The following is a 13,149-nucleotide window of genomic DNA, read 5'->3' as shown; positions in this document are numbered from 1 at the left end:
AGGAAAAACCATAGCCTTAACTAGACGGACCTTTGTTGGCAAAGTAATGTCTCTGCTTTTGAATATGCTATCTAGGTTGGTCATAACTTTCCTTCCAAGGAGTAAGCGTCTTTTAATTTCATGGCTGCAATCACCATCTGCAGTGACCCTGGAGCCCAAAAAAATAAAGTCTGACACTATTTCCACTGTTTCCCCATCTATTTCCCATGAAGTGATGGGACCGGATGCCATGATCTTCATTTTCTGAATGTCGAGCTTTAAGCCAACTTTTTCACTCTCCTCTTTCACTTTCATCAGGAGACTTTTTAGTTCCTCTTCACTTTCTGCCATAAGGGTGGTGTCATCTGCATATCTGAGGTTATTGATATTTCTCCCGGCAATCTTGATTCCAGCTTGTGCTTCCTCCAGCCCAGCGTTTCTCATGATGTACTCTGCATTTAGGTCCTCTAAATTCTTCCCAGTGCTAACTTCTTTTATCTACTTCTTACCAAGTTATTACCTAGTTTCCTTAAGGAGCCTTCCCGGGAGCTCAGCTGGTAAAGAATCTGCATGAAGTGAAGAAGACCCCGGTTCTATTCCTGGGTTGGGAAGATTCCCTGGAGAAGGAAATGGCAACCTACTCCAGTATTCTTGTCTGGAAAATCCTAGGGCCAGAGGAGCCTTTCAGGCTACAGTCCATGGGTCACAAGAGTCGGACACGACTTAGTGACTAGTTTCCTCAACAGTCAAAGTCAAAAGCACTCTTATCTAATTATCATGATAATGATTTAAAATCAATCTCTTAACTTGAATACACAAAAGAATTGTCATCTTCATAAGATTAAGAGATAGCTACTGGAAAACAAAACTACAAAATTTATTCAATCTAACCGTTATAGTTCCTACCAAAAATGATCACAAAATAAGTCCCTTTGGAAACAAACAGAATCATAATATGATTTATAGTCATATAATCATAATTTATACCACAAATTTAAACAGGAATTTTAAAAAGCTACTTTTATGAGCAATTTATAATAATCAGGTCTCCTGACGGCCACTTCACTATCAGTATTCAGCTGCTAGTTCAGGGCAGAAACAGAGGTAAGAGGATAAAATATTAACAAAAGTAACATATTGTTTAAAAAACTGTCATGACACAAATAATCAAACTCAATGAAAAACAGAGACATGCCCCACACATTTTATTTCTCAAAGATATGACTTTCCAAATGTAGAAGAGAAAAAATAAGGTATACAGAAATGTAAGGCTACACTATACTGAACATTTCCCATTATGGTGATTAGGCAAACCAAACGGAACATCCATCTGTGTAATGCACGCAATCCTGACTTTCAGACATTTGACTTTCACAAAATCCACCTTCATGGAAACATACTGACATCTTTAAACTGCATTTCATACACACACACACACACACACACACACACACACACACTCTGGCAAGAGGAACAGCGACCTCAAAGCGCCCAGCTCACACAGGCAAGCATCCCCTACCAAACTCAACCCCCCTCCCCCTCCCCCTCCATCACCTGCATCTCAGCTCCTCCCCCTCTTTTCCCTGCAGAGCTGCAGGTGTCACTGGTTGGCAAGGATACCTGGGTTGGTTAATCACTTGCCAGCCAGGTAGTCAGGACCCAAGAGACAGCACCTGCACAAACCATAATTGGATATTTTACAATATTTTTTTTTAGTACTCTGAAAAGAGAGAAGTCCCATTAAGATAGATAAGTCAATGGGGAAAATTTTAGACATTCAACTTTCTAGTAATTTCTTATGATAGTAATATGTTGAAAGTAAGAAATATTTTCTACATTATTAAAATCCCAAAATCTATAGGAGAATAAAGAAACTAACAACAAGTTACTTTTGTATACTCAATAAACACTTGCTAAAGTTACTTTTCTCACTTCAAATTCTCTCAATTATTATAGCACTACTCTAAGGTAAACTACTTTCCAATCAAAGTTCAAGGAAAATAAAAATCCGTAATGTTAGTTAACATAGGGACTTCCTTGGCAGTCCAGTGGTTAAGACTTTGCCTTCCAATGCAGCGAATGAGAGTGTGATATCTGGTCCTGGGAGCTAAGATACCACATGCTTCACAGACAAAACACCAAAACATAAAACAGAAGCAAAAATGTAACAAAGTCAATAAACACTAAAAATTGGTCCACATCCAAAAAGAAAAGTCTTTGCGGCAAAAATAAAAGTTATAGCGGCAAGTTACCTTGGTATACTCAATAAATGTTTTGCTAAAGTTGCTTTTCTCACTTCAAATTCTACCAATTATTATAATACTATTGCTGTTTTTTAGTTGTGAAGGTGTACCCAACTCTTTTGCCATCCCATGGACTATAGTCCACCAGGCTCCTCTGTCCGAGGGATTTCCCAGACAAGAATATTGGAGTGAGTTGCCATTATCTTCTACAGGGGATCTTCCCAACCCAGGGACAGAACCTGGGTTCGATCTCCTGCATTGGCAGGTGGATTCTTTACCACTGAGACAGCAGGGAAACAACTATTTTCCAATCAAAATTCAAAGAAAGTAAAAATTCTTAATGTTAAAGTTAATGTACTGAGTTCCTGGAAGTCTAGTGGCTAGGACTCCACATTTTGAACACAGGGGGTGCAGGTTCAATCCCTAGTCAGGGAACTAATATCTGCAAACCCTGGGGTGAGGCCAAAAAAAGAGTTAATGTAAAAATCTTTAATATTAAAATGTTAATATCTGAGCATATAAGTCGTCAATAAACAAGATGAAAACAGGAATGGTTTATATTTTTTAAAACCTGGTGTCAACAAAGAGATTTTATTAGATACAGCACTAAAAGCCCATTTTTCCTCCATAAAAGAAAAATATGATAACTTAGACTTCACCAAAATTAAAAATTTTTACTTTGTGAAAGACATTGTTAAAGAGAATGAAAAGATATGCTACATACTGGGAGGAAACACTTGCAAACTACATATCTGACAAAAAACTTACATTCAAAAAAGAACTATCAAAAGTCAACAATAAAACAAACCCACTGAAAAAACTAGACAAAAGAGGATGATTCTCTTTATAAAATGCCCTCAAAAGGACAGAAGTATAGAAGAAGAGAGCAGAACAGTAGCTGCTACGGACTAAGAGGTGGGAGAAGAGTGTAAAACAAGGAAAGCAGAGGGAGATTTTGAGGCTGATGGGAACTGTTCTGCTTCCTGATCATGACAAAGGATATGTGAATCCATTCATGTGTAAAGATTCATAAAATTACACAACAAAATATCAATTATACTGTATGTTAATTTAAAAGATAACAGAAAGGAAAACACTGCCTCTTTACAGCCTTCTCTAAAGTCCCTACTATATCCAGGCTGTGTTAGGCACTAAAAATAGGTTAGAAAGACAGTTTGCCCTCACTCAGAGGAAGCAAACAAGTACAATAAGGTAAAGGCTTTAACGGAAGGATATATTAGGTTGGTGAAAAAGTACTTGTAGTTTCTGATGGTGAACCTTAAATCATTGTAACCAAGCTCAAACACATCTTTGTTAATTAAAATAGGAACCATTGCAATCAACAAATTTCTGCCAGTGAGAAATAAGTTTATTTCCTTAGCATAAAAATCTGTGCTTCGAGATTCAATGAACTCTTGGAAAGCATTTTCTGCCTCCTACTGGTTGTGAAAGCGTTTTCCCTGTAAAAAGTTGTCAAGATGTTTGAAGTGGTAGTTGTTTGGCAAGAGGTCAGGTGAATGTGGAGGATGAAGCAAACCTTCGTAGTCCAAATCATTCAACTTTTGAAGTGTTGGTTTGTGACATGCAGTTGGTCACTGTCGTGGAGAAGAATTGGGCCCATCCTGTTGACTAATGCTGGTTGCCGGCGCTGCAGTTTTTGGTACATCTCATCGATCTGCTGAGCATACTTCTCAGACGTAATGGTTTGGCAGGGATTCAGAAAGCTGTAGTGGATCAGAGTGGCAGCAGACCACAAATCAGTGACTATGACCCTTTTTCTGGTGCAAATTTGGCTTGAGAAGTGCTTTGGAGCTTCTCCCCAGTACAACCACTGAGCTGGTCACTACCAGCTGTCGTATAAAATACACTTTTCATTGCACGTCACAATCCAATTGAGAAATGGTTCATTGTTATTCCACAGAATAAGCAAAGACAACACTTCAAAATGACTATTTTTTTTAATTTTTGGTCAGCTCTTCAGGTACCCACTTATTGAGTTTTTTCACCTTTGCAATTTGCTTAAAATGCCAAACAATCATAGAATGGTCAACGTTGAGTTCTTCAGCAACTTCTCGTGTAGTCGTAGAGGATCAGCTTCGATGACTGCGGTCAATTAGTCATTGTCAACTTCTGATGGCTGGGCACTATGCTCCTCATCTCCAAAGCTCTCATCTCCTTTGCAAAATTTCTTGAATCACCACTGCACTGTATGTTCATTAACAGTTCCTAGGCCAAATGTGTTGTTGATGTTGTGAGTTGTCTCCGCTGCTTTATTACCGACTTTGAACTCAAATGAGAAAATTATTAGAATGCGCTTTTTGTCTAACATCATTTCCCTAGTCTAAAATAAATATAAAATAAACAGCTAGCTCAGACAGTAGAGAATCTGCCTGCAATGCAGAAGACCTGGGTTGGATCCCTGGGTCAGAAAGATCCCCTGGAGAAAGGAATGGCAATCCACTCCAGTAATCTTGCCTGGAAAATCTCATGGACAGAGGAGCCTGGTGGTCTATAGACCGTGGGGTCACAAAGAACTAAACACGACTGAGCGACTAACTTCACTTTCACTAAGTCATTAACAAGAAAACATAAAGCAAGAAAGGTCATTCAAATGATGTATCACATAACCACATTTATCTAAGAATGTATTCCAATATCAAACAGCAAAGTTCAACAACGCAAACCATAAATACTTTTGCACCAACCTAATACAATACACAGAGTTCTCCATTTAAGAAAGGCTTTCTCTAGAACACAGGGCAGGAGAGGTCACTTGAGACTAGCAGCAATTGCCAGGGAAAAATGGAATCGCATTCCAGACTGAGAAGGCCACATCTAACAGAGAGGCAAGGAAGCATGCTTCCCAGTGGTAAAGAATTCGCCTGCCAATGCAGGAGACACAGGAGACGCAGATGCGTGTTCAATCCCTGGGTTTGGAAGATCTGGAGGAGGAAATGGCAATCCACTCCAATATTCTTGCCTGGAAAATCCCATGGACAGAGGAGCCTGGTTGGCTATAGCCCATAGGATCGCAAAGAGTCAGATACAGCAGAGCACACACACATGTGCACACACACACAAGAAAAACTCAGTGTACCAGCACACTTAGGAAACTACAGATAATTATCTTTCCAAGCACAAGCAGCCCATACAACAATGTGGTCAGGAACTGAAAACAGGTTTCCTCCAAGCAATATAAACCATGCTTGAATTTGAAGCTTTGGAAGAGGCAATTTTCAGATTCAAGTCAAGCTGAGTACTTCTATTCATATTTGCATCTATCACTTTAGTAAACTACAGTATACCCACAGCCTCTAATAAAGTGTGCTTAGGAACTCAGCATCGCACTGGGATTAAAAGCACTCTGACAGACTACCAGGGTTCAAATCTAAACTCTACCACTTGTTTGTTGCGTGAGCCTCGGCAAGTTATTTAACATTTAGGTGCTTCAATTTCCTCACGTGAGAATGTGAGAATAATAATGGCACCTACTCACTGCACTGCTATAAAAAATGTGCTAATTTATATAACGTGCTCAGAACAGAGCTTGACTCACACTAAGCACCGCAGAAGTGTGTGCTATTAATACTCAACAAATGTTAGCTATGTAAAATAGACTTATGTATTCTGATAGTTTGAAAACAAACCCAAATTATGTGCAAGACCTGCACACTAAAAACTGGAAAATATTGCTCAAATAAAAGAGCTAAATAAATGGAAAATTTGTGCTCATGGATTAGAAGATTCAATATTATTTAAAGACATCAATTCTAAAACTGATCTACAATCAATGTGCGTGCACGCGTGCTCAATCGCTTCAGTTGTGTCCAACTCTTTGGGACCTTACGGACTGTAGCCCTCCAGGCTCCTTGGTCCAAGGGATTCTCCAGGCAAGAATACTGGAGTTGGTTGCTAAGCCCTCCTCCAGGGGCTCTTACTGACCCAGGGATCAAACCTGTATAGACTTTGGCTCTTGCATTGCAAATGATTTCTTTACAACTGAGCCGCCAGCCACCAGGAAAGCCCCACATTCTCAATGTAACTCCAATCAAAATCTGAGTAGGCATGTTTGCAGTTTAATAAGCTGATTCCAAAGTTTTTCTAAAAATGCAAACAATCTAGAATAGCCAAAACAATTTTGAGAAAGAAAGAGGACTAAGACTATCGGATTTCAGCTTAGTATAAAGGTATAATAAGGCCGTGTGCTATCAAGAGAAATAAAAGCCCACATTCATTGAGACTTGTATATAAATGTTCACAGTAGCTGTATTTAAAAGAGCCAAAAACTGGAAACAACTCAAATGTCCATCAACCCAAATGCGGATGGATTAACTGTAGTATAACCATACAAGGGGATGTGCGTGCATGCTCAATCGCTTCAGTCAGGTCCAACTCTTTGGATCCTATGTACGGACTATAGACCGCCAGGCTCCTCTGTCCATGGGATTCTCCAGGCAAGAACACCGGAATGAGTTGTCATGCCCTCCTCTAAAGAATCTTCCCAACCCAGGGATCAAATCCACGTCTCCTGCTCTCCTGCATTGCAGCTGAATTCTCTACCACTGACCCAACAGAGAAGCCCACAAGGGAATACTGGCCAGCAATAAAGGAGAATAAAAATACACAATATAGATGAATCTCAAATAAGCCTGCTGAGTTAAAGAAGCCAGATCCCTCCTCCACAAAAAAGCACAGTACAACAGAAAGCTGACCGGCGGCTGCCCAGGGACAGGGGGTGGGGAGAGGGAACTGACTGCAAAGGAGCATGAGGGAACTCCTGCAGTGATGACCGTGGTGGTGGTGGTTACACAACTACAGACACGTGTCAAAACTCGCCAAACTGTACACTTAAAATTGGTGAATCTTACTGTATATAAATTATGCCTCAAAAGAAAGAAAGTCATAAGGCAGTATTGTCTTTTAAAAATAGAAACAAGATATTCTTTTCATATTCATGAAAGAATACAGGCAAGAATTACTATTTACTTAATACTGTTAAGAAATCTATATTACCTTATACAAATTTTGTAAACTTTAGCATGATGAAACAACCAAAAATACTATGTGAATGATTCTTTTACACCTGTGTCTCCTTTAACTAAACAATCAATGGAAATCTACAAAAGAACTTTCTAATGCTTAACAGAAGTACTTATTCCAGATGAAAATTAACGAGCAACATAGGATTTAACTAGGAAATCCGTTAGCAAGCTTGTAACTGGTCATAAGGTTATCTAAGCCTGCCAGCTTCCAGAGAACTGGGGGAAAAAAAAGTATAAAGGAGATTTAAGAACATGAAACAGCTCTTATGCCAACCAAAACTTAACAGTGGTAATTCCAACGATTCTATTCTTACATAAAGAACCTTGCAAGAATCAAGAACATAGAGATTGTTCCCTAAAAATATGTCAGTCAGTAATAGGAAACATAAAGGGACATTTTTATCTCACAAAGTTCTGTCAGGGGAGCACTACTTACCTGATTAATTCTCCTGAGGTAAGATGTTTTTCTCTTTAAGTCTCAAAAAATAACAAATAATTTACTTATATTTTATACTATGAAGCTTTTTAAAGTATATCTCTTTATTAATCCTCAATCTTTAAAATTAGAAAACAATATCTGTACCATAAGCAATAAATGAGGACACAAATATTTACAAGGAGAAAAAAAGACAAGTGTAAGCAATTTCCAGTTAAATAACCACAGCAATAACTAATATGCATATTACATGGATCTGGTTAGACCGGCAATGTGCTACTTTATCTTCTAATTGATGTTGTCATATGTTAGTTTACCACTTTAAAAAAGATATTTAAGATCTCAACTAGATTAACCATCCCTTTTGTAAAGTAAGACTACAAGTAATGATCATATTCAGTTTCTTATTCAAGTTCTACACACATTCACATATTCCTTCTACCTGCAGTGCCCTTTCCACTTCTCCCACCCATCTAGATTCTTCCCATCTCTCACCACCTATCTTAATTGGTACATGTTCCCTGATCCCTTGAGCCAGAAACTCTGTATTGTGAAACCCCATAGCTCTTTCCTATAGCCTTTTATAGCATTTAACACTTTCTACCTTGCACTATACTTCAAGTACAGTAAACCATCTTCTACTGGGAGTATCGTTGAAAAGAAGGTCCACACTTTATGCTGCCTGGTAACCCTCAGAGCTCATAGTACCTGAAACTAAACATTCAGTAAATGCGCTACCTAAAACACAGAGGAAAACAGTAATTTTAGGCACTCTGTGCCCCACAATGCCTTGGGAGATACAAACGGAAATAAACATCAATGATAGTGACCTGCTCTGAATCTGAGAGACACAGACAAGCAAACACATTAATACAATATATTATAACTGTGATAAGTGTTACAATAGGAGATGAACAGGGTGCTCTGAGGGGAACATTAGAGTTAGGGCATTAAGTATGTTGAAAATTGTTCTAATTTCACAAACTATATTAGGAAACCAAGTCTAGGTTTCTGAAGGGCCAAGAGAAGCTTTCAAGGGGGCTATAGTAAGAGCACCCATAATCTTGAAATTTTTTCTTAAGCTGAAACTAACACTCCACCTATATAACAACCTTACTTGCAAACACAGAGTAACAATTTTCTCTGTATTCTTGGTACAACCCTCTGCAATAACCAGGCCTGGTCTTACTACAATTTACACAAATTTGCCCATCCTATCCTCTTACACTTGTCTGAACTGTGCACCAACTCCAAAAAGCACATGCCAATCCCATGCCCCAAACTCTGCGGATCTAAATCTATTTAACCTCTAAGGTTCTTTTCAAGGCCCACTTCCTGATCTATCACCCAAGAGTACTACATCCCCCAAACGTATACTGTAATATTACTATCTGTACCTCTCTTTTTTTAACAATTAATGATGAAATTAATTCTTAAACATTTTTTTTTACAACTTAAACAGAATTGACCTCATACCCCAGATATGCTACTTCCTTGCAACGTGAAGCTGGGCCAGCTACGACACTTTGTTGAACCATAGTTTCCTCTTCATTAAAATTAGGATTTAACTGGGTGACGTGTACATATGCCTAACACACACATACATTCATACTACATATAATACGTCACATAAATATGTAAATTTAATACTAATTTGTATTTAATATTAATATTTAATTTTATTACTCTTATTTCAAGGAGGAAGATGCAAACTCTAAAACTCGAGCAATCAAACATGAACAAAGTGGGTCCTAAAAACTGTATCAATTAGTCAATGTAAAGGAGCCTCACAACTTTCAAATGTGCCCTCAAGACAACTCACACAAGACACCCTCAGCAGAATTTCTCATGTCTCCTACGGAAAGCCACGAAAAATTCAGAGGCGAAAAGACACAACCAGTTACAGAGGTCCTAGGATGGTGGCCCTACCACTGACATACTTCCCAAGGGTTTATCTGCCTCTGTGCAACCCAGAAGGAAGGGAAGAAATATCCTCTATTATATAAGTCAAATAGTACATCAATTTAACATTTTTTTTAAAAACCTGCATTATCCCTAGGAGACAAGCAAAACCACTTCTGCATATTTCAGCCTCGGAAGAGAAAGTCCAAGCGGGATGGGGCTGAGTCATCTATTAAAGATCATCAACGCCTGCCCCACCCTGGAATGGGGACACTGTTGAGACCATTTCCAGCGCGATCCGGGACTTGGTACGCTCTGCCCCTACCGCATCCTTTTTAAAGTCCCCACCTCGGGCGCCTGTCCCAGCACTAGGCGCAACCTGGCATCCGGCATCCCCACACCAGGGTCCACGCCTGTCTCTCGTCCCTGGTCAGACTCCGACCCCCGTCCGGCAACTGCACTCACCCGGGCGGTGACCTTATACACCGTGTAGCCCCTCGGGTGTCGCTGGGGCTCGGTGACAGTGTAGAATCGGGCCAGATCGGCACCCCGCTCGCGGGGAGAGGTCATCCTCCCGCCGCCTCTGCCGCCGCCGCCTGCCGGGGATCATCAGTGCAACCCGGCGCCGCCGCGGTTCTCTGAAGCAGCGGCCAGGCGGCGAGGGGGCGGTGGCTCATCGGCGGCGCCTCCGCCGCTGGGCTCTGCTTCCGGGGTCGCGGAAAAGCTTCCGGGTCAGACCCGGGCTCCAGTCCTGGGAGGGAGACTCCACTTGAGACCCGGACCCGCATCGCCGGCCTGAGCCTGGCAAGTGAACGAGAATCAGGCAATGGCACCGCCCGCCACGAGACGGAGGGATACCCCAGCCTAGTATCTTCTTTCCTTCCCTATTGGCCGCCCATTGGTTTAAATACCCACAACCCCTGAACTCTTCTTTTAAGACAAACCCGGTCCATCTGTGCACCTGTGTTTATACCACCACAAAGTGAAAGTGAAGTGGCTCAGTCGTGTCCGCCTCTACGCGACCCCATGGACTGTAACCTACCAGGTTCCTCTGTCCATGGGACTTTCCAGGCAAGAGCACCGGAGTGGATAGCCATTTCCTTCTCCAGGTGATCTTCCCAAGCCAGGGATTGAGCCCTGGTCTCCCGCATTGCATGAAGTGAAAGTCGCTCAGTGTCCTGATCCTGCGACCTCAAGGACTGTACAGTCCATGAATTCTCCATGCCAGAATACTGCAGTGGGTAGCCTTTCCTTTCGCCAGGGGACCTTCCCAACCCAGGGATCGAACCCAGATCTCCTACATTGCAGGCAGATTCATTACCAGCTGAGCCACAGCAAGCCCCCCAAGTTAAAAAAAAAAAAATCGTTGCCTGTGTTAAGAGTTTCATACGGATTAAGCTTCAACCCACTGCAGTGCACTCACTACAGTACACCCTGAGGGGAATTCACACTAGGGGAAATTAACACGCATTCCCTGCTTTGAGTATACTAACCCTTAGGTAGTTAAGTTGCGTATCTCAGGGAAAATTTCATAGATGTCGTGGTCCAGGCGTGGGTTGGAAAGGAGTTTCCAGGCATGAGACAGAGTGAGAGGGAAAGTAAAGTTTATTAGAGTAGGAGATGCTGTCAGAATACCGGGCCTGCTCAAGGGAGAACCGACTTGAATGGGGGTCCTTAGTCCACTTTTATACCCAGGGTACAAGTAGTGGGATAGGGGTCTTGCAGTCATTTGCTGATTGGATGAGGCACGTATACTGGGTGGGGAAAGAGTAGAGCAAATACCTTCTCTCTATGGGATAGGAGGGAGACAGGTTATACTATTCCATTAATACTGTATATATAATATACACAAAGTGAAGTCGCTCAGTCTTGTCCAACTCTTTGCGACCCCATGGACTATAGCCCACCAGGTTCCTCCTTCCATGGGATTTCCCAGGCAAGAATACTGGAGTGGGTTGCCATTTCCTTCCCCAGGGGATTTTCCTGACCCAGGGATCGAATCCAGGTCTCCAGCATTGTGGGCAGGCGCTTTACCGTCTGAGCCACCAGGGAATAGTATATAACACATACTGTTCCATGGGGGAGGGAAGGACAATAAGGGTATGGTTTTTCTGTTCTGCATTCCAAGACCCTCCTGGGTTTTATCTGCTCTTTCGTCCTTGGGTCACCACATTCCTCCCTCTATTTTTAGGGCCAATTCTTTGGACTCTTGATACCCAGTTCATTTCTACCTACCTACCTATTTCACTTCTTAGGCACTTGGGAACCCAGTCTCAAAGGAAAAGAGGCCATGACCGCTCTGGCTTCTTCAGGCTGTACAGGGGTGTAGTGGAGCTCTGGGTTCCCTTTGCCTGCTCCCTGTCGGGGTGCATTTACAGAGAGAGATGAAAGTCCATGGAGTGATAAGGCAGCTTGTTTCAGCATCGTCTGGGTGTTGGCCAGGGAACATTCTTGTCATACTACCACTTGGAGATTTGTTGTAGTCTAGAGGGAAATGGCAACCCACTCCAGTATTCTTGCCTGGAGAATCCCAGGGACAGAAGGGCCTAGTGGGCTGCCGTCTATGGGGTCGCACAGAGTCAGACACGACTGAAGTGACTTAGCAGTAGCAGCAGCAGCAGAAGAAGAAACAAACAACAAGAAAGTTAAAGGTACTTGGCCCAAAGATTAATAGAAGTAGAAAAGCTGCTGAGGAGCTAGTCAGGAGAATCAGGACTAGACATTGGTTTGTGACATTAGTGTTTCTCTAGGTATGAGAAGATGCAAGAATTTGTCCTCATAAAATCTTTACCTGAAAACATCTGACCATCTGAAGGCCGGTTCTTGTGGGTTTTTCCCAAGCACAGAGTACCTTATTTCTGGTCTCCACCCTGAACTCCTTTCAGGGGATATTGAAGGTCAGCAGCTTGTAGTGGTCACAATGTAATCCTTGCAGAGGCAGCTGGCAAGTGCCAATTTCCAGTCAGCAGGGTCCCTTCATAGCCACATATTTGACCTTGCTTTGGGGGCATTTCACGGCCATTGTGTCCCGCGGTGCTGGGAAGGTTCATTCCCAGGTCTAATGAAGATTCCATTGACAGGCCATTCAGTGTGCTGTTATTGGACCAGGCCTTGCGAGGAGCAAAAGTCTCTGGACCATGCCTGTCTTACTAGCCTCTTGGTCCAGGAAAATATTCCCTCTTGTTGCTTCTTCCCATATCTAGAGTTACATTATTACAATCACTGATCTCATATGGAACTGCATATCAGCATTTTATCACAGGCTCAGTCACACATTTGGTGATATAAGAAACAATCTTATGAAACAAGTGACATAGAAAATAATATACTGATCCCTAGCAGTTATTAGTAAGGTCATAAGTCAGTCAGATAGGATCATGTAAGTCACTGTGAAATAATATATTCACTTAGCAAAAGTAACAAAGAAGATTTCAAAGTTAAACATAGGGGGAGGAGCCAAGATGGCGGAGGAGTAGGATGGGGAGAACACTTTCTTCCCCACAAATTCATCAAAAGAGCATTTAAACGTCGAGTAAATTCCACAAAA

General features: G+C 41.6%; 1 protein-coding gene across 7 annotated transcripts in view; it reads right to left on the bottom strand.

Annotated features, from left to right (window-relative positions):
• Positions 1-10,305, bottom strand: part of RPS6KC1 (ribosomal protein S6 kinase C1) — a 204,042-nt gene extending 193,737 nt beyond the window's left edge. For all 7 annotated transcript variants that reach the window (XM_086342354.1, XM_086342363.1, XM_086342355.1 and 4 more), the window contains exon 1: positions 10,068-10,305. In XM_086342354.1, coding sequence (XP_086198480.1) covers positions 10,068-10,172 — 105 coding nt within the window. In that variant the 5' untranslated portion in view covers positions 10,173-10,305. The remainder of the gene's footprint in view (positions 1-10,067) is intronic.
• Between the last annotated feature and the right edge of the window lie 2,844 nt (positions 10,306-13,149).

This window comes from Bos grunniens, chromosome 16 (assembly GCF_055505025.1).
Source record: "Bos grunniens cultivar Pamir isolate PY7600 chromosome 16, Bosgru_T2T1.0, whole genome shotgun sequence".
In the NCBI taxonomy this organism is placed as follows: domain Eukaryota; kingdom Metazoa; phylum Chordata; class Mammalia; order Artiodactyla; family Bovidae; genus Bos; species Bos grunniens.
This window is presented reverse-complemented; position numbering and strand designations above follow the sequence as displayed.